Source organism: Arachis hypogaea, chromosome 12 (genome assembly GCF_003086295.3).
Source record: "Arachis hypogaea cultivar Tifrunner chromosome 12, arahy.Tifrunner.gnm2.J5K5, whole genome shotgun sequence".
NCBI classification, from domain to species: domain Eukaryota; kingdom Viridiplantae; phylum Streptophyta; class Magnoliopsida; order Fabales; family Fabaceae; genus Arachis; species Arachis hypogaea.
In genome coordinates, this window is record NC_092047.1 from 117,069,020 (window position 1) to 117,089,258 (window position 20,239).

Consider the following 20,239-nt stretch of genomic DNA (forward strand, 5'->3'; position numbering starts at 1 on the left):
CATGATTTTATCACATGTTAGTTTTCATTATTGAATGTTTAGTATGGGATTGAGAGGCTTACAAAATATCTAGTCAATAATAAAATTCAATACATGATTTGTCATGTGAAATTTCATATTAAATAATTCATTTATGTAGAACAATACTAATCATTGAATTTGAACATATTCTATCTTTCCAATGCAACAAATTGATAGGGGATGAGTTGATGACCTTGATTATTCAACTAATTGCAAAATGATGACAATGAGTAGGACAGCCTAACTTTATTTGCGCAATTCTGTTATAAGGTTTCATTTATTCATCAATTTAAAGGAAATAAAGAAGGGAGGAGTTGGAAGCATTGCATTTTCTCCCGACAAAGGCATAATGTAAAGCGAGGACATGTCAATTTTCGAAGGGAAAGTATGAGGAGCCAATGGAATATTTATACAATATGTACAATAAAAATTTAAAGAGTATTATAGATATAATCATTAATGTTACCTATTGGAGTATTATAGATATAATCATTAATGTTACCTATTGAACGTCCAGTCCCTGTTACTTTTGGAGTTGCTTATGTTATTGACCTCTCATTTCAACCAATTTCACTAGAATGTCTAGATAAATTGCTTCAATCCCCATTTCTTATTGGTAATCCTGTTCTCATTTCCCAAGGAAGTTTGGCCATCAAATCAAGTTGTGTTATACATGTATATATATCGAGATGATTAGTTTTTGCATTTAACTAACATGTGTCCTACCAAAAAATACGTGTTAAAAGTTATTATTAGTGATTTTTTTTTTGAAAATAAATGTATAACACTGGGTATTGATGTGCTTTCATTTTTTTTTTCAGTAATTTTTTTAATTTAAAAAAATATGTGAAAATGGTAAAATTCTTTTTTTTTTTTTACTTCCACCTTTTGTTTCTTTTTACAAAATTTGAAAAATACTAAAAATTAAAAAAAATAAAAAATAAAAATACAAACCAAATGCACCTTAATTATTATATATTTTTCATAAAAAATTTTCTAATTAATAACTTTAACAACGTAGCTTTAACTAGAATCCTTGGATAAAATATGAAATTTAAATTAACTAAGTTCCCCATCAGATTAAATGCCAGAAGAGAGTTAATGGACTTAGTACAAGAAAGAAAGAAATGAGGCTAAAATATGATTTTAAATAAAGGTGACTACTCCAATGAAGATTTTATGATTGTCATCATGTGAAGATATTTTATTTTGACTATTGAATGATAAGTTGTAGGACTTGATTTTTATTTAAAGTAAAAGTGTTACTTTTGTTTAAAATATTGCTAAACAAATAAGTCACACTTTTTAAATAAAGATTATTATAAAAAGATATTTTTAGCATCTTCATTGAAATAGTTGACTTAAATAAAAACAAGAGTTTCCGTGCATACATCATGTCGTAAGTCGTAACCCCACAGGTTAATGTCTCTTTGCTGTTGTTCTTGTCTCTCTATCTATGCATTATGCAATGAGCGATGATGTATCGCCTCCAACGCAAACGTTATTTTTCCAATCCATCATTTCATTGTTGGTTATGTAAATAACTTGACGTAAGCTTCGATACTACGGTTGATCTTTCAATGATATGCCATTCTACCTCTTTCTTTCTTTAATTAATTTTAATTTTCTTCTAATCAATGAATGATACTCAGTATTTTAGGAGGAGCACGTCTAATAATGTCGTTATCAAAACCAATTTTGGTATTCATAAATCATATACAGGTTTTTATAACCCAAAAAAAAAAATAATTTGGTAAAGCTTTTCGAACATTTCGTTTTGTATTTCTTTGATAAATTAAAAAATTCATATGTTTGTGTTTGTGACTTTTAAAAATTAGAAGTATTTTTAAAAATTTATTTATACTTATTAAAATTAAAAAATCTAATATAACCTTATATATTAATTAATATCTAAATTTAATTCTTATATTAATGTCTATTATAATATTTTTTAAATTTTAAAAACTATTTTACCGAATACACTTATTGTTATTTGTATTTATTAAAAGCCATTTTAAATTAAATTTATTAAATATAGATGCTATTGTTAGAAACAAGAGACTGAGAGAGTAATCTGAAAGGTGTATTATTGAGTTGTCATCAAAAGTACAATATACAAGAGGTATTTATAGGTGCTAAATGAATCAGAGTAATAAAGGCATAGAATCCTATAATTAATATACAGATATACTACATAAATATAGACGATACTAATTGATCCTAATTGATGCTAATGATTCTCTAACATCCCCCCTCAAACTCAAGTGGGAGCTAAGGATACCAACTTGAGTTTGGAAAACGAGTCGGGTGATGAGCTTTCGTGAAGATATCAGCAGTCTGATCTAGTGTTCCAACAGCAATGAGACGAATAGCATCAATAAGGATACGTTGCCGAACAAAGTGACAATCAAGCTCAATGTGTTTGGTGCGTTCATGAAAGACATCATTATGGGCGATTTGAATAGCACTGCGATTATCACAAAAAACATCAGTAGGGGACGACTGAGGAGCACCCAAATCTTCGAGAAGCCAACGAACCGAGACAACTTCAGCAGTGGTGTCAGCGAGGGCACGGTACTCAGCTTCTGTGCTTGAGCGAGCAGTGAACGTTTGCTTCTTAGCACGCCAAGAAATGAGAGCGTCGCCAAGAAACAAACAGTAACCAGTAGTAGAACGACGATCAGTGGGATCACCAGCCCAATCAGCATCGGAGTAAGCCTGAAGAGATAAAGAGGAATGGGCAGAAAAATAAAGACCATGAAAGAGAGTGCCTTTGATGTAGCGAAGAATGCGTAGAACTGCCGCATAGTGAGTAGTACGAGGAGCTGACAAGAACTGGCTAAGTACATAAACCGGATAGGCGATGTCTGGTCGGGTGACAGTCAAGTAGACCAGAACAGTGCCATCCATAGGGGTAAATCGAACATTAGGCTCAAGAGGAGTAGACTCAGTGCGACTATCTGTAATCCCAGCACGAGCAAGAAGATCTGAAGCATACTTAGCCTGAGAGAGATAGATGCCATCATTGGTGGAGATGACCTCGAGACCAAGAAAATAGCTGAGAGAACCAAGATCTGTCATCTCAAAGGTACGGTGAAGTGAGGCCTTGAGAGCAGAGATACCATCAACATCATCCCCAGTGATTATCATGTCATCAACATACAAAAGTAGAAGAACAACTCCACGTTCGCTTTTACGAATGAAGAGCGCATTCTCATGAGGGCTAGAAGTAAAACCAAGACTGCATATGGTAGTGCTGAACTTGTCAAACCATTCACGAGGAGCTTGCTTAAGTCCATAAAGTGCCTTGCGAAGGAGACAAACCTTATCAGAAGGACAAGGATATCCCGGAGGTGGTTTCATATAGACTGTCTTTTTCAAATCCCCATTAAGAAATGCATTCTTCACATCCATCTGACTGAGAGACCATTTTTTAACCGCGGCAATGGCAAGAAGAGCTCGAACAGACGTAAGGCGAGCGACAGGGGCAAAAGTCTCTTCATAATCAATACCATACTCTTGCGTACAACCTTGAGCAACCAAGCGGGCCTTATAACGGTCAATAGAGCCATCAGAGCGAGTCTTGATCTTGTATACCCATCTACTACCCACAACTTCCTGATCAGAAGGAGGATCAACCAGATCCCAAGTGTGTGCTTTTTCAAGTGCTTGTAATTCTTCTTGCATTGCTTGTTGCCAATTTAGGTTTGAGGAGGCTTCTCTGAATGTCTTAGGTTCATGTTGATGAAGAATAGTAGAAAAGCAATGGTAATCAAGAAGATGAGGAGGTGGATTCCTTACCCTAGAAGAACGAGCAGGAGGAGGAGGCATGACGGTAGGAGCAGGATCATCGTCCGGTCTGGAATCATCGGGAGATGGAGAAGGCGGAGGAACAGGAGGCTGTGGAGGGTCACTCGAGATAGAACCTGTAGAATCATCACTAGGAAAAAGATCAACATTGGGGTTAGTAAACAAAGGTGACTGAGTAGTAGGAATCGACTCAAAGGATGAGAACCGAGAAAACATGTGGTGCTCCCAAAAGACAACATGACGAGATATACAAATACGTTTAGAAAGAGGATCCCAATAACGATAACCCTTGTGTTCAGTGCCATAACCAAGAAAACAACACATACGAGCCCGAGGTTCAAGTTTACTATGTTCATGAGGTTGAAGAAGAACAAAACATACACAACCGAAAACTCGAAGAGAACTGTAATCTGGGGGGTATGATAAAGACGCTCAAAGGGAGTAACATTACCAAGAACAGAAGAAGGGAGTCTATTGATAACATGAACAGCAGTAAGAACAGCTCCACCCCAAGTACGCTCAGGACACGAAGAGGAAAGGAGCATTGCACGGATGGAGTCAAGAATGTGACGGTGTTTGCGTTCAGCTCTACCATTTTGTTGAGACGTACCAGGACAAGAAAACTCAGACAGAGTACCCTGTTCTGCAAGAAAGGCTAAGAGTTTGGAATCACGGTATTCCATAGCATTATCACGTCGGAAAACCTTAATGGCCTTGGAAAACTGAGTTTTAATCATAGTAGCAAAGTTGATATAGATCTGAGGTAACTCATGGCGATTAGTCATCAAATAAACCCAAGTAAAACGGAAATAATCATCAATGAAAACAACAAAGTATCGAGCTCCGCCCATAGAGGCAGTGGGAGCGGGGCCCCAAACATCAGAGTGAATGAGATCAAAAGGAGAGCAAGCAAGAGATGAATTATTGTGAAAAGATAAAGCAGGTTGTTTGGCAGTTTGGCAAGAAATGCAGTCAAAAGATTCATTCAGAACCTGACCTAAAACACCCTGAGATACAAGAGGACGCAGTTTTCCTAAGGAGGTGTGGGCAAGACGTTGATGCCATAAGTGAAGGGTAGAGGGAGAAGAAGCAGCACAGAGATTTGGTACAGGAGGAATATGAAGACTTTCGAGTTCAAACAACCTTCCGACCTTACGTCCAGTCCCGATGATCTGTCCCGTCCGAGGATCCTGTACACGACAACCAGAAACAGAAAAGGTGACGTCAAAACCCAGATCAACAAGTTGACCAACAGAAATAAGATTGAAGTTTAATTTGGGAATGTAGTAAGTATCAGGAAGATTAAGAGATGACTGAGATATAGAACCCTTGTGTGTTGCATGCAAGAGGGAGCCATTTGCAGTATTGACAGAAGGTCCATTTGTAGTTGCAGACATGGACGAGAAAATATTACGCAACGGAGACATGTGATTAAAGCAACCCGAGTCAAAGTACCATTTAGAAGTACCTGGAGGGCTCGATAAAGCAGCAGGGGTATTACCAGAAACAGAGAGAAGACGCTGTAGAAGAGATGCAATATCAGATAGAGAGACAGTGGTAGGTTCAGTAGTAGCAGCAACAGCAGAAGCAGGCGCAGGACGTGGTGGACGAGTAGGACAGGTAGTAAGCAAATGTCCCGAGAGCTTGCAATAACGGCAGAACAACTGTGAACAATGGTAGCTAATATGCCCTTTCTGGTGGCATGTGCGACATTCAACAGAGGGACAGCTGGAGAACGGGTGCCCGAAATGGTTACAGTTGCGACAGAAGGCCCCCTTTCTGTCTGTGGCAGCAAAAACATCTGACTTTTCCATAAAAGAAGTCATAGAGAACAAGGAGAGGAGAGAAAAACTGCAATTTCGGAGCAGAAAATGAGGAAACGGATGGCAAAATCGGAAAGAGCTCACCAAAAAACCTTAGGGAGGGTCCCACTTGTCTGCCACGTCAGCGCCACGTCAGCGCCACGTCAGGGCAACGGAGACACGTGGCAGCCCGTGAGAGGATGAGGAGGACGAGCTGGCGTCGAGGTGGCGGCCGGGTCAGCGCACGGGCCGGGTCGGGTCAGGAGCGGGTGCGTGGGTCGCAGGGAAGGCTGGTGGCGTGACACGTGGCGGCTTCAGGATCGTGGGATCAACAGCAAGATCCAACGGCTACTGAAGCATCTCGGGGGAGGATCAATGGAGGTGGACAGCGATCTTCCAGCGGCGCGTCCGGGGGCGTCTGGCGGCGATCTTGACGGCGTTGGAAAGCTGACGACGAGAGGATCACAACGGTGCCGGAGGTGACGAACCAAAGCGTCAGAAACAGGTCGAAAAAGGCGAGCAAAGAGGCACGGGTGGTAGCTAGAAGGAAGAGCAACCTGGTCGTGGCAGCGTATTTCGGCGGCGCGTGGAGGCGCATCTGACGGCGGATGGCGGTGGTTCTGATTGCGTTGGAATCACGGAGACAAGACGAACAAGATGGTTATGGGGGTGACGAACCAAAGCGTCGAAAAGAGAACGAAAAAGGAGGCCAAAGAACACTGCCGGAAAGGAAAAACAATGGGGCTATGAACTAATATTTATTGAAAAAAAAAAAAGGACCTAAGCTCTGATACCATGTTAGAAACAAGAGACTGAGAGAGTAATCTGAAAGGTGTATTATTGAGTTGTCATCAAAAGTACAATATACAAGAGGTATTTATAGGTGCTAAATGAATCAGAGTAATAAAGGCATAGAATCCTATAATTAATATACAGATATACTACATAAATATAGACGATACTAATTGATCCTAATTGATGCTAATGATTTTCTAACAGCTATAAACTATAATTTTTAAAAAGAGTATTTATCCATTTTGGTCCCAAAGAATTTTGGACCAAACACTTTAGTCGTCAACTAAAATTAATTATTCGACTGATCATTAACAATTAACTTCGTTAATCATTTGGTTCTTTTACTCCGTCAACTCTAACGGGAGACAAAATGGTCCCTGACAACTCTAACGGAAGACAAAATAGTCATTGCCCCCTGTTCGGAAACGACACCGTTCTCTACCAATTTCTATCGTATCTTGCATAATCCTAACATTAATACTCTCTTTCTTCACCTTCACAATTTTCTTCTCCATCTTCTCCTTCCTCCTTTTCAGCTCCAAGATCAAGCCATGGTGCTGTCACGCATGTCGCACCTACCTCAACATGTCATGAACTACACACTTTCCAAATTTCGGTGACTGATATACCCACCTCCTTCGCACTTCACCCACCAGAAGCATCCACCTCCAACCCCGGCAACGTTCAACACATCCTCAAGACTAAGTTCCATGACAACCCCAAGGGCACGCTTTTCTTCACTTTTCGGCAAGCAATATAGATTGTTAGATATTAGGATATCATGAGAAAATTCTCCTTCAACATCATATGCAAATTCTCATTTGGAATAGACTCCAAATGCTTCATTCCTTCTCTCCCAGAGACCAAGTTGGCAGACAGCTTCAACCTCGCATGCAAGCTACCAGTACAGCGAGCAATTTGCCATCACCGCTCATATGAAAATTGAAGTGATTACTGAACATTGGTTCGGAGAAGAAGTTAAAGGAAGCGATCGGAGTGGTGAACAATGTGCGTGGCCATGGAGATGATAAGGTAGAGGAGGAGGGAGATGGTGATGACGACAACAGGTCTTAACAAATCAGACTTGCTGTCTAGATTCATGGGTCCATCGAAGACAACAAGTACTTGAGAGACATAGTCATTAGTTTCCTGAGTATGAATTGGTTGAGAACAAGTTGAGGTTTTTTTTCTTCTTGTGAACATTGAAATTGTAGAGTGTACATTGTGTAGTTTGAAGTTGCAGTGTTAGACTCTTAGGGTTATGCGAGATAGGATGAAAATTGGGGAAGAACAGTGTCGCTTTCGAACAGAGGGAGTCAATGACCATTTTGTCATCCGTTAGAGTTGTCAGGGACCATTTTGTCCTCTATTAAAGTTGACGAAACAAAGAACCTAAGTGACTAACGGAATTCATTGTTAAGAATCAATCTAGTATTTAATTTTAGTTAGAGACTAAAATGTTTGGTCCAAAATTCTCTTTAAGACTAAAATGAGTAAATACTTTTTAAAAATTTATCTTTTGAAAATTAGCACTTATATACTTAAAAAAAAAAAAATTTATCAAACTAAGCCATAATCTACTACGGGTCAATGTTTTTTATAAATAAAATCATCGGTCAATGTGTTTTTTTTTTTTTTGTATTAACCATCAGTCAATGGTTATTAACTTATGATTCCCCCTTTTTCTTTTCTTTCCTATTCAATAGCAACAAACAAGGCCTTTGTACTAAAAATATGACCCCAATTTTAAAAACAAGGCCTTACATTTTTGTTTTTTATCTTTACTTGTAAAATTCCAATGGGACTTCAAGGTGAGGATAAGCGAGAAAAATTTTCTCTTGTTTAATTAAAAAACATGGGCCTTGAACCTGTTCATTTAGATTTTTTGTTATAAAAATTTAAAGCAGATTACAAAAAAAAAAAATAAAGCATCCTCCTAGCTTTTAGTCTTTTACCGAGAGTTCAATTCATCTAATCGCGCGGATGTGACCTTTAAGGCTTTAATGAAGAGGTTTATAATTCAAAATTTCAAATATCTCTTTGGACATAAAAAGCATTTTGTGGTCACCACCCGTTTATTCTTAAGTGGATGATCTGTGACGAAGAGATTAATCATTGTATTCGGTGGTGGATATCTTGGCAAACAAACTTTTTTTTCTCCTTTTTTTAACTCTATGGTTTGACACAAAATGCTGAGCAAAGTTTTGAGTTTGTTTTCAACCCCATCTTTGGTTTGGCTACAACTTATATCAATATTGGACATTATTCTTCCTTATTAATTATTATAATCACTTTGGGAATAATCAAATGTCAACTAGCATTATATTATATGGTTAAGTCAGTATCTGAACGTCTTTCACCCCAAACCAAAATCCTTTTTGTCTGCTCTCAAAACGAGAACATTTCATTCATATCTAACACGCATGCAGAGCTTGACAATACTAAGAGGGTATATATGTTTGGATGGAACACAATCAAGGATATGACACATTTACTATACTCGCCTCTAATTTGTTGGACAATGCTTTTCTCTTACTAGTCTAAATTTTCTTCCATCTCATTCAAATATTGTTTCAAAGATCACCTTTGTGTAACTTTTGATTCCAATAAAATATAAGGGTAATGAACAGTGCCGGAGCTTAGTTCAGACAAGGGGCCATAGCCCCCCAAACTTTTTATAAAAAAATTAGTAGTACTTTTTTAAAAGATAAAAAATAATTCAGTTGGTTTAAATCTTTACTATGACTTAAAATACCCAATAAGTTTAATAAACAACACTCTCTCTACCTTTAAGTTCAAATATAAAAAATTAGATATTTTTTATTTATTTAATTTAATATTATTTTATATTTTACTATTTATTTAATTTAATTTTTTATATAATAAAAAATAATAGAATATTTAATAAATATTAATATTATTGTATTTGTATAAATTGATAAAAAAAATTCAATAAATATTATAAATTTTAATATTTGTCCTTCTAATTTCTTCTTTACATATTCTACAGGATATATATTCAAATTTTTATATAAAATAATAATAAAAAATCAAAGAATTGATGCATTTTTTAAGAGGAAGGCTAATATTTTAAGAATGAGAACATATAATTTTTACAATATCAACACCTGTAGATAGTTCTTCTACTTTAATGAATCACGAAAAAAATGAGATGCAACTTTCAAAAGTTCAAAAAATTACATCTGATAAGTTTGACCTTAATTTTTTGGAACGAGACCCTGAAAAACGGCTTTAAATTTGGCAATATCACCCAAACCAGAGAGATGATATTAGACGAGCTTATCTTAAATGGGGTTTATATCAAAAGTATTTTAACAATTATCTTTTATGTGACCCCCCAAAATTTTGTTTCAAATTCCGTCACTAATAATGAACACAAAAGGTTTAAACTTTAAAAGTATACAATTGATTAAGATTTACATTCTAAACCAAGGATAGAGCTAGGCTGAAATTAAAAGAGGTGCCAAAAATTAATTTTACAATAAAAATGAGATTAAAATAAAAATTTTAAGATGATTAAACTAAAATTTTACATATAAATTATAACAAAAAAAAAAGTTTGGGGACCATTATCTCGTCCCCTCTAAAAAGCTCCGTCTTTATTCTAAATTCGTTTTATTTTCCAAATTAAAAATCATAAACACACTTTAGATCCCAAAAAAAAATAAGAATAATAGATATATTCGAAATAAAAAATAATAAAATATTATTTTTATTCCAAACATTTAAATTTAATTTTAATGTTATTTATAATATTTTAAATATTTTACTTAAATGTCTAATATTTTAAAATTGTTATAATATTATCCTATCATTAATTTTGTTAACAATTCTATAATAGAGATGCACGCGCAGATGTTAATATGTTATTGGAAAGCAAAGAATAGGTGTGTCTTTGGGAAGCTAATAAGTCCAGCACTGCACTCGAGATAGTGCAAGAAGTCAGGTTTAGTGCGTGAACTCAATAGCCATACTTGGATACTGCTGATTTTTCTTTATTCTTACTTTACTCTTTTTTTAAGCTATTTATCTTCCAATCATATTTGGTGATAATTGAAAATACCCTGTTTCTTTTATATTTCTTTATGAAAATAATCTTATTTTATAATAATAAAATAATATCTATTTTTAAAAAAAAATCTACTCATATTATTGTTAATGCAAAAATAAAAAATTAAATAAATATAAAAATTAACACTAGCAATATAAAATACTAATTACATTTTGTTCTCTCATTTGCTAGTATTATTTTTTATTCTTTCACTAACCGCAATATGAAATCATTTTTCCATAATGAATTATAACGTCTATATATAATCTCCGCCAAAAATTAAAAAATTGAAGTGATTCTGAAATTAATTATTATATTATTAAATGAGTTTGACTAACATGTGTTTTAAAGGTACATAATAAAATTATTAATAAAATATTTTTATTTAATAAATAATAAATAAATACATTAAAAATTTAAATTTTTTATATTTTTTTAAAAAAAAATCTTAATTTATCATCTTAACATGTGCCTTATAAAGATACAAGTTAGATAAATCCTATTTAAATGATATTACTCGGCTTTTCCACCAGCCACGGAAGAATCTAATATTTAATATTTTGATTAATTAGCTAGATCAATGTTAATTGCTAACTCTAAGGAGCCATATGAGTGTGTGAATGAATGGTGGAAGATTGGATTGAAAGGTACCAAAAAAGAAGGAACCCTTTTGAAGCAGGAACAAATCTTGTGTCATAAGATATAGAAATAGATTGTCATTGATTGATTAGCCAAAACAAGGAAAAAAGAGAAAATTTTGTAACAAAGTAAGATGTGTGAGGAGTCATAATACATACTCTCATACTTTAATAATACCACAATGATGCCTCATATTCTTTTTGGTTCCCCCGCTTTATGAAATTCCTTTATGTACCTTCTTTTATATGTATTAAGTAATCAACCATAACTTTATATAGAAAAAACAAGATTTCATATCCATGGAGTACTCCAGATCGAGAGAATGGTAACAGATATGCTCTAAGGTAATGGTTATTTAGTTTAATAATTATCATTCGATCTCAATTGGGAAAAACAAATCATTAATAAAATTAAAGTGACAAGAGGGGTGCCAACAGATACCTATCGTCAATTGGATTTTTTATTACTAAAGTTGTACTTTTTTCATGATTTGTCACTTCCTATAAAAAGAATTCTTCAGCTTCAAGCTTAATTCTGTTTTGTTTAATTGATTATCAGCCGTAGAATCGGTCCACCGTTATTATGTGCAAGTCTCTTGTAGAACTTTACCAACTCCATTGATAGATACATATTCAAATTTATATTTTTTGAATTTTAATTATCAATAAATTAAGTAGTAATTTATATATTTTTATATTATTTGAAATAATAATAATAATAATAATAATAATAATAATAATAATAATAATAATAATAATAATAATGAGATAGTACTATTAAACTAAACAAATTGACCTAACGTTAAACATTTATTAATTTTGTAAGTTAATCATTTTGTTTACTTTTTCATATAGCATATACGCTCATTCAAAAGAAGAAATTGGATTGCATCATGTTCTTAACAAGTTTAGAGACAAAAATGGACATAATTTAGAGATATAGCGCAGTTATTTTTCTTGCTAGTATATACAACAGTAGTGAACAAAATCTTAATAAAACTATGGAGTGAATATATCAATGGAAGTTCTTTTTGAAAGTCTAATAAAGTGTACATGACTTGTAATTTGGGAGAACTTTAGTCCCAACAAAAAATTCCCAAAACAAAAAAAAATGTTTTAAGCTTTCCAATTTGAAGTATAAATTGAAGAATAAATGATTAAATTAGTTTCTGAAAAATTATTCGTTTTATAAATTAGTCGTCGGAATTTTTTTTAATCAAATTAATTCTTCAAATATTTTAAGTTAGTCATGTTAGTTTTTTCCTTACTTCTATTGATAACGGTATCAGAATTTACTTATGTGACATATTAAGTGACACTACAATATATCTAGCAGTCTTAATTGATGGCTAACGGTATCAGAATTTACTTATGTGACACATTAAGTGACACTACAATATATCTAGCAGTCTTAATTGATGGCTAACGGTATCAGAATTTACTTATGTGACACATTAAGTGACACTACAATATATCTAGCAGTCTTAATTGATGACTAATATGATAAGTTTATGAAATTAAATCAAATCGATTCTAAATGAAGGGATTCCAATACTTCAAAGTTTTTCAATTAGATTTTAATTTGATTTAATTTCATAATTTTATCATGTTAACAAAAAATTAAGACTTCTAAGTGTGTAGTGTAGCGTCACTTAATGTGCCACATCAAAAATTTTTGACACTATATGTCAACAAAAAAATGATGAAAAGACCAATGTGATTAACTTAAAATATTTAAAATACGAATTTAATTAAAAAATTTCGAAAACTAATTTAAATAACGAATAATATTTTAAATATGAATTTGATGATTTACTCATAAATTAAAAGGCGGTTTTCTTTGCACTGATTTCATTTTGACATTTAGTTAATCTGGATATAGTAAAATCTTAGTTTTTATGTTATAGGAGCTTAGATCGAGGATGAGAATCGGAACTTTATTGCTGCATTTATTGCTTATTTCTATAAAAGTTAAGGGTTTAATCATCAGTTACTGAAAAAAATATATACTCATGCACACTTGAAACTGAAAGGCATGCTTTGTCTTAGCTTGCTTGCATATGATAAAGTGATATTATTCTATTTTTGACACACATTTAAAGGGGCAATTGAAAACTAAGTGGAGTTGTTTTTTTTTCAGATCGGATAATTGGTTTTGAGAATACATGCATGGATCCAATACCTGCCTTTTACTGAGTTACAGTTAAATAATATTACCTCCTAATGATATATGAGCTTTTGATCAGACATACAAAAATGACCTCTCTTTTTCTCACATATTTTTCTCTCAATACATAATATATGGTGAATAATGGTCTTTTGTTTGTTTGAGTTTGACAAAGAAAATCTTTACAAATAAATGACATACCCTTACTAAATTTGTATATACAATATGTTCAACAAGTAAACTTTTGGGGGAAAGAAAAGGTGAAACATCAAAAAAAAAAAAAAAAAAAGTAACCCATAAAATGAACCGGGAAAAAAAAAAAGAGCAAAATATTAAATAGTCAAAATTATTACCATATATATACTTCTTTGCATAATATAATTAGCATAGGTCCCATATCGACATGGTTTCAACTTTCACGGCTAGGCTAAGCTTTATAGATTTGAGACATGCATTTTGATTTTGAATTTGAACTATACAATTGAGCTAGAGTCTTTCAAGTTTAATAGTAATAATTTGAAAAAAAATACATATCATTTTTAATTGATAAAAAAATTCAGAGGAATACTAGGGGACAGCAATTTTTGTGATTTGTAGCCATCAAATAGCCATCAATGATGGTTTTAATGATGTGAGATTTCATTCAATGGCTCACTTTTCTTTGCTGGTTACATGGCCAGAATTTAACAAAGTTACTGCTCCTAGACTTTTCCAAAAATTCACATACAATAAGTTGTTATCTTCTTAAATTAAAAATTTAACAAATGGTTGAACTTGTATAGCATTACTGCATTACTTCTGATAATGATAAACAGGTTTATTTTTTTGTACAAAATAAAAATATAATTAAGTTAAACAAAATAATAATAATAATAATCAGTAGTAATAAAAGGAATGAGCAGGAACAAAAGGCAGCTTATTAACTACCCCATCTGCTAAATTCTGCCCCTCAACAACAACAAAGTTTAATAATATTAATATCTATAATCTAATGTTAATTGTGGCTGAATTTAGCACTTGTTCCTACCCCGTGTCACCGACCATATATAGTGATGGTGGTTATTAACCTTAAAATGTTTGAGTGGTCACTAATCACTTGGCAGGCTACATCATTCTGCTTGTATAGTTTGGCCCAGCATTTTGAAGGGTCACTTACTTTAATTTCTTGTTTCTTTCTCACTTTGTTGCTTTCCCTTCTTTTCTTTCTTTTCTTCAACAACCTCTCTCCGCTGCCTCTCACACATCCAAAATTGTTTTTTCTCTCTCTATCTTAGAAGTGCTCCTCCCAATGATAATGTTGGCGTCCAGAAATCAGCACTCACCTCCGTAGTAACCGGGAATGTGCTTGAAATTGGTACCAAACATAGCCCTCGGCTTCTCAAATCTCCTTTTGCCCCTTCTGATGACTCTTTCCAATCATTACATTCCTTGAAATACACCGCAACAAAGTTTCATCAGAATTTATTGTTTTTGACTATCAGTTAATTATCAATATAGGATAAAATAAATTATTAAATTAATAGACTAAAAAAATTGAATAATGATGCCGTTAGCATTTCTCTTTAAATAATACAAGCTATGATAAATAATTTAATAAGACAAAAGGTAAAGCATTATACATTAAAATACCTGATTGGGTTGAATGGAAGCTCCACTCTTCATATATGGAGTACTCAAAACCTGAATTTATTAAAAAAAGTGAAGGATTAATAATTGATTATCTTAATTGAGCATGTTTTTCGAAAAAAAAAGCTTTAATATAACTTGGAACAATTTACGTACGTCTATTAAGTTAACTAATAATGATTAGGGTTTTATTCAAATTACATACGCTGACTTGATCATGAAGAAACTTGATGTACTCAATGGCTTCGTGGAGAACGGATGCAGTGTCGGTCTGATAAGATGAAGAAACAAGAATACGGCATATATGTGCGGTCAGTTGATTTTTCCAATTATTAAATTTGCAGCTTTATTTTAAGAAAGTAAAGGTTGCAAATAAGTGTATGATATTATATAGAAGTAGATGCTGCTAGAAAGAAAAAAAAAAAGGTGAAAGAGACATGCATGTTGGGAAATTCACCTTTCCGAAAGGTGAAACCAGTTGCTGAAGAGCAGTAACTCGGTCCCCTAACTTCTCTTTCCGAACCTGTCCTTACATATATAAACTTGTTCGTTAAAATCTAGCCTTATAATGATTATCACGCTTGAATCAATTTTATTCTATCTTTTCTATGTACGTACCTTAAAAGTTGGTAAAGGGGGTGGAGTTTCAATTCTTGGCCTTTTGAATGGAGGTGGTGATGAGCAAACATTATTATTTTTCTTTACCGACTCCAGACACAATTCTTCGCTCTTAAGCTGTATTTTCAAATAATTAAATCAAATTGAAAAACCCTAGCTAGTTAGCAAGTAAAATTGAATAAATTACCTTGTTAAGTAGAATAATGGGGGAATTGGGTTTGTTGTCTTCTTCAAAAGGAAAAGCGTCGGAGGAAGCGTTCCAGAAAGGGGTGTTGTTGTTGTTGGAAAAGTGAAGTCCAATATTGTTATTGTCAGGATGCTTTGCCATTGGTGGAAGTAGGGATAAAGAAGAAGATGAAGAAGAAGAAGAAGAAGAGAGTTTAGGCCATGTGATTGGTGACAGTGACACTTCATCGGAGGCATGATGATAATTCACTGTAGAAGATGATGAATAGGACATGGAACGGTTGGTGAAAAGTGATGATGATGATGATGAGCGCTGTGGATCATATAATGTTTGAATCAGTGTTGATGAGGAAAATTCTTGGTTATTCATGCGCTTGAAAACATCCATGGTACTTGAAACTTCTTGTTGTTGGGTTCCAAAGTTCTTTCTGCTCCAATTATTATTCTCTCTGAAGAAGAACAAGTTAAAAAATGGAAAATATAAGAAAATTAAGGAGTAGAATCCAATAATAGGGAAAGAAAGATACATACAGTAGTGTAGTATGTATACCCCATATACATGCTTTTCATAAGAAGAGGTTCGCTTTTTACAAATGAAATCAATGAGAAAAAGTTAAGAGAAAACCAACGCTACTACTTTTTCTTCAATTCCATAGTGGAACCTTTAATTAATTTGGACCCTGCTGTGTGTGCACATATGCATCCACTATCACGCATATTTCTATATAATATTCATGAAAACTTACAACAGAGATTGATGATCCCAATTGGGTGAAGACAAGCCAAAACCCATCATTTGGAAGGTTGAATCGATCAAGATGCTTCCACTTTGTGATTCATTAGTACTAGTCTTGTTGTTGTGTGGCTTCTCTTGTGCATCATGAAAACCCATATGGTAATTATTATTATTATTGTTACTAATAATATCACACGCCGGTGCCTTCAAATCCATGAAACAATGATGATGATCATCACTACTTGGCCAAGTTCTAGTGTCGGTGGGTGGTGCCACGGAACAAGGTGATGATGATGAGGTTAGAGGAGGGAACACACTCCTTGTTGAATCAATACTCCTCCACCAGTTCTCACCGCAAATCCCTGCTGCACCTTGGAAATCCTCATCGTCAGCCATATTATATGAGAGCAAGGATTAAATAGGCTTTTTATAGGGTAAAGGAGGAGGGTTGTTAGAGAGAATTTATTTATATATGAAGCGGTTTGTGAAGAAGGGTACGGAAAATTGGAGAAGCCCATGATTGGACAAATCACATAAATTAAAGACACAAACAAAACATTGAATCTAATTCTAATTCTGCTCTTTTTTTAAATACATGTACAATGCATGTGTATGTCTATGTAATTTTATTTATTTGTTTGTTTGATTACTTTTCTTGGGTTATCTATCTTGTTTTAATTTTGTGAGAGAGAAATATTCAGTTCACTGGATAGCTATATATATGTATTAAATAATTTTGAATAATATGCTTCAATAATGCTTGGTCTAATTTCTCTTTTATATCTTTTTAAATTTAATTAGAATAATGTATCAACTCTTATCTACTCCTTTACCTAAAATAATAATTATTATAAATATATTGTATAATAAATCACAAGATTAATCCATGTCATTATAAATAAAATTTTGACTTACAATATAATAAATCCTAAGCATTTTATATTTAAAAGATATATCCACATCATCCAATATATATATAAAAGTATGATGTGTATGTATATATAATATATTAGAGTATGATGAGAAATAATAATATCAATTTATATTTTATTTAAATTATTTTATATTACACTCAATGATAAATAAGATATAAAGTTCACATACAATCTGAAGTTCATATATAGGAAGGCACTTGTTATAATACATTGCTTGTGGAAATTACTTGTGTTCCTTTTGTATGAAGGGATGTGGGTATGATGATATTGATGTATGTGATGAGATATGATCGTAGCTATATTCCAGCCATGTCATGATTCCAGAAAGATATTGATCATATGGTTCAAATATTTTAAATTTATGGTTTAAGAAAAAACAAATATCGAAAATATTGTAAAATAAAATATAACTAATTTAACTGTTGGAAGTTGAGCTTTCAAAAAGACATTCAAAAAATTGAGTGAAAATAAGAAAAACAAAAAATCACAAGGCTTTCTCCTCATTCAAAAAGGGAAATTATGAATATTAATTAAAATTTTCAATTGATTAAAATATAACTATTGTTCATATCATGGCCCAACACTAAGTCTCAGGTCCAAGATAAAGGCCCAATTCAATAGTTGCCCCCATTCGACACCGACCTTCTCTTAAGAAGTCGAGAGTAAAGACTAGCTGGCAGATGACACTCATTCGAATAAATAACTGCTCCTAGAATATCTCAACCCACTTCCAGGAGCCATATCTCAACTTCCCAAAGATAAATGGACGGTTATCCTCTTTAAAAGGTGGAACTACCTCAACGGTGGTTATTGGTTCACCACTATAAATACACTGACACCCCTCAGGTATCACTAAGTTTCAATACTCTCTAAAACTTGCTTAGACCCTTGCTGACTTAGACATCGGAGTGTCTTTGCAGGTACCACCCCCCATTCTTTCATACACACAAGTCGGACGGAGGTCCCAAGACGTACGGACGGAGGTCCCAAGACGTAAACCTGATCAGAGGCTTCCTCCATCAGACGATTGGGTCAATCCAACGAGTCTAGTCAATTAATCTCCGGTTACCCATCGTAACAACTACCTTTTAGGCACTCTAGCCTTTTTTTTCTTTTTCTGGTGATAACTTATTGACATGATAGACTACTATTATTATAAAATTTAGGATAAAGTATATTTTTTATTTTTGAAATTTGGCAAAAATTTTAAAAATATCTCCAAGTTTTATTTTATTTTAATTTTGTCCTAAAAATTTTCGATTTATATCGAATAACGGCTAAATTTTTAAAAAATTTAAAACCAATATAACAATAACACATAAAAATTATATTTGGATTGCTTGTGTTAAGAGTTATTCTTATGAAATTGTTGTTGAATCAGTCTTTAAATTTTTTGAAAATTAGCTGTCAAAAGCATATTTGATGTAAATAAAAAATTTTTACGATAAAATTAAAACAAAATAAAATTTAGAAATATTTTAAAATTTTTTGTCAAATTTCAAAAACAATAAATATACTTTATCTTAAAATTTAAAATTTATAACAGAAAAAAGTCACCAGAAAAAAATTATAACGGAAAAATATGTACCCTTGGATGAAATTGAGGACCATTCTAATGGTCCAAATGCTTATCATTGCAGACAATGTAGTACCAGGACTCGTAGCAGGGTCAATAACCTAGTTGCTAATGTACTAATGCTTCCATTTAAAAAGAAACAAAAGGGGGAAAAAAAGAATGGAACTTGGTTGGCCAAACCCAAAGCGCGGTATGATGGCGCGTGCATGCCACGTAAAAGATAATCCAAGTCTAAAACCCAACTTAAGAAACAAGAACTAAAATAATAATTAACCTAACACAACTGCAACACTGGCAGCGACCAAATTCGGATGTCAATGACCTTATCCCCTTTGAACTTATGACTTGTGAACATTTTAAAATTCAGATGAATCGTCCGTTTAGGTAGAAGATTTAGAAATATCTACAAGAATATCATATTATTTTTTTAATATATTATATAATAATTTTAATTTTGATGCATTGCTAATAACAGTGTAAATATAACGTGTTTAATGATTTTTAAATAATATGCGTGAGAATTAATTATTTTTATTTATGTCACAATACATGATTGATTATCTAAATCTAACTCTTTTATATTAATATTATAATATATTAAAATTAAATTATTATATGATTAGTATAATTTAATAAAAATTTTATAAATATTTCACAATGATAAATTGACCGACGAATAAACTAAACAAAACTAAACTATATATATATATATATATATATATATATATATATATATATATATATGTGGGTCAAGTACGATTTTAATCTCTATGGTTTAGGTCGAAAATTTTTTTTATCTTCAATCTTTTTTGTAAAAAAAAAAAAACGTTTTCAAGGTTCAACGTAATTTTAAAATTGTCCTTCTTACAATTATACCCTCACTTCAATATGATTATCTCTATCACAAAAAAGAGAGAAACAGAAAGTTAGAGAGAGAAGCAAAAGCTTAGAGAGAGAGAAGGAGAGAAGAGAATAGAATAAAATCTCGCCGTCGTTGTCGTCGCCGCCTCACCCTCGCCCTCGTCTCGCCGCACCTCGTCCTCGCAGCGCCACGACTCGCGCCTTAGCCTCGCCAGGACGCGTTTGGCCCTCGTCCTCGTGTTTCTCGTCGTCATCAAAGAGGTGGTGGTGGTGGTAGTATTCCTCGTGTCCTCCAATAGTGTCTCTTCTTCTGGCTGGTGGTCGTGTGCGAAATCTACAACAAGAGTTTTAGAGAAATTTTTGGTAATTAGATTTATGAATTTTTTGTTTTTGTAA

At 33.1% G+C, this 20,239-nt stretch overlaps 1 protein-coding gene across 3 annotated transcripts; it reads right to left on the reverse strand.

Annotated features, from left to right (window-relative positions):
* Positions 1 to 14,070: 14,070 nt before the first annotated feature.
* LOC112728646 (transcription factor bHLH112) lies at positions 14,071 to 17,234 on the reverse strand. 3 transcript variants are annotated; one of them, XR_011869040.1, is made up of 7 exons: positions 16,482 to 17,234; positions 15,737 to 16,184; positions 15,550 to 15,666; positions 15,389 to 15,454; positions 15,088 to 15,202; positions 14,935 to 14,985; positions 14,071 to 14,732 (listed from the first exon to the last, which is right to left on the reverse strand). XR_011869040.1 is itself a non-coding variant. In XM_025778870.3 (7 exons), exons 1-7 carry the CDS (start codon positions 16,865 to 16,867, stop codon positions 14,571 to 14,573), a joined length of 1,296 nt encoding a protein of 431 aa, XP_025634655.1. In that variant the 5' UTR covers positions 16,868 to 17,234; the 3' UTR covers positions 14,071 to 14,570. The 3 variants fall into 3 exon arrangements, 2 of the variants coding, with proteins under 2 accessions (XP_025634655.1, XP_025634656.1); XM_025778870.3 differs by having other exon boundaries at positions 15,137 to 15,202; XM_025778871.3 differs by having other exon boundaries at positions 15,133 to 15,202.
* Between the last annotated feature and the right edge of the window lie 3,005 nt (positions 17,235 to 20,239).

Bases quoted from the DNA above. Each gene is read 5' to 3' on its own strand.
- LOC112728646 (XM_025778870.3), bottom strand. From the start codon at position 16,867: ATGGCTGACGATGAGGATTTCCAAGGTGCAGCAGGGATTTGCGGTGAG. The intron at 14,986-15,136 runs GTATGTAATTTG...TAATAAATTCAG, and splicing joins TTCTTCATGATCAAGTCAGC to GTTTTGAGTACTCCATATAT. The intron at 14,733-14,934 runs GTATTTTAATGT...GTGTATTTCAAG, and splicing joins CTTCCATTCAACCCAATCAG to GAATGTAATGATTGGAAAGA.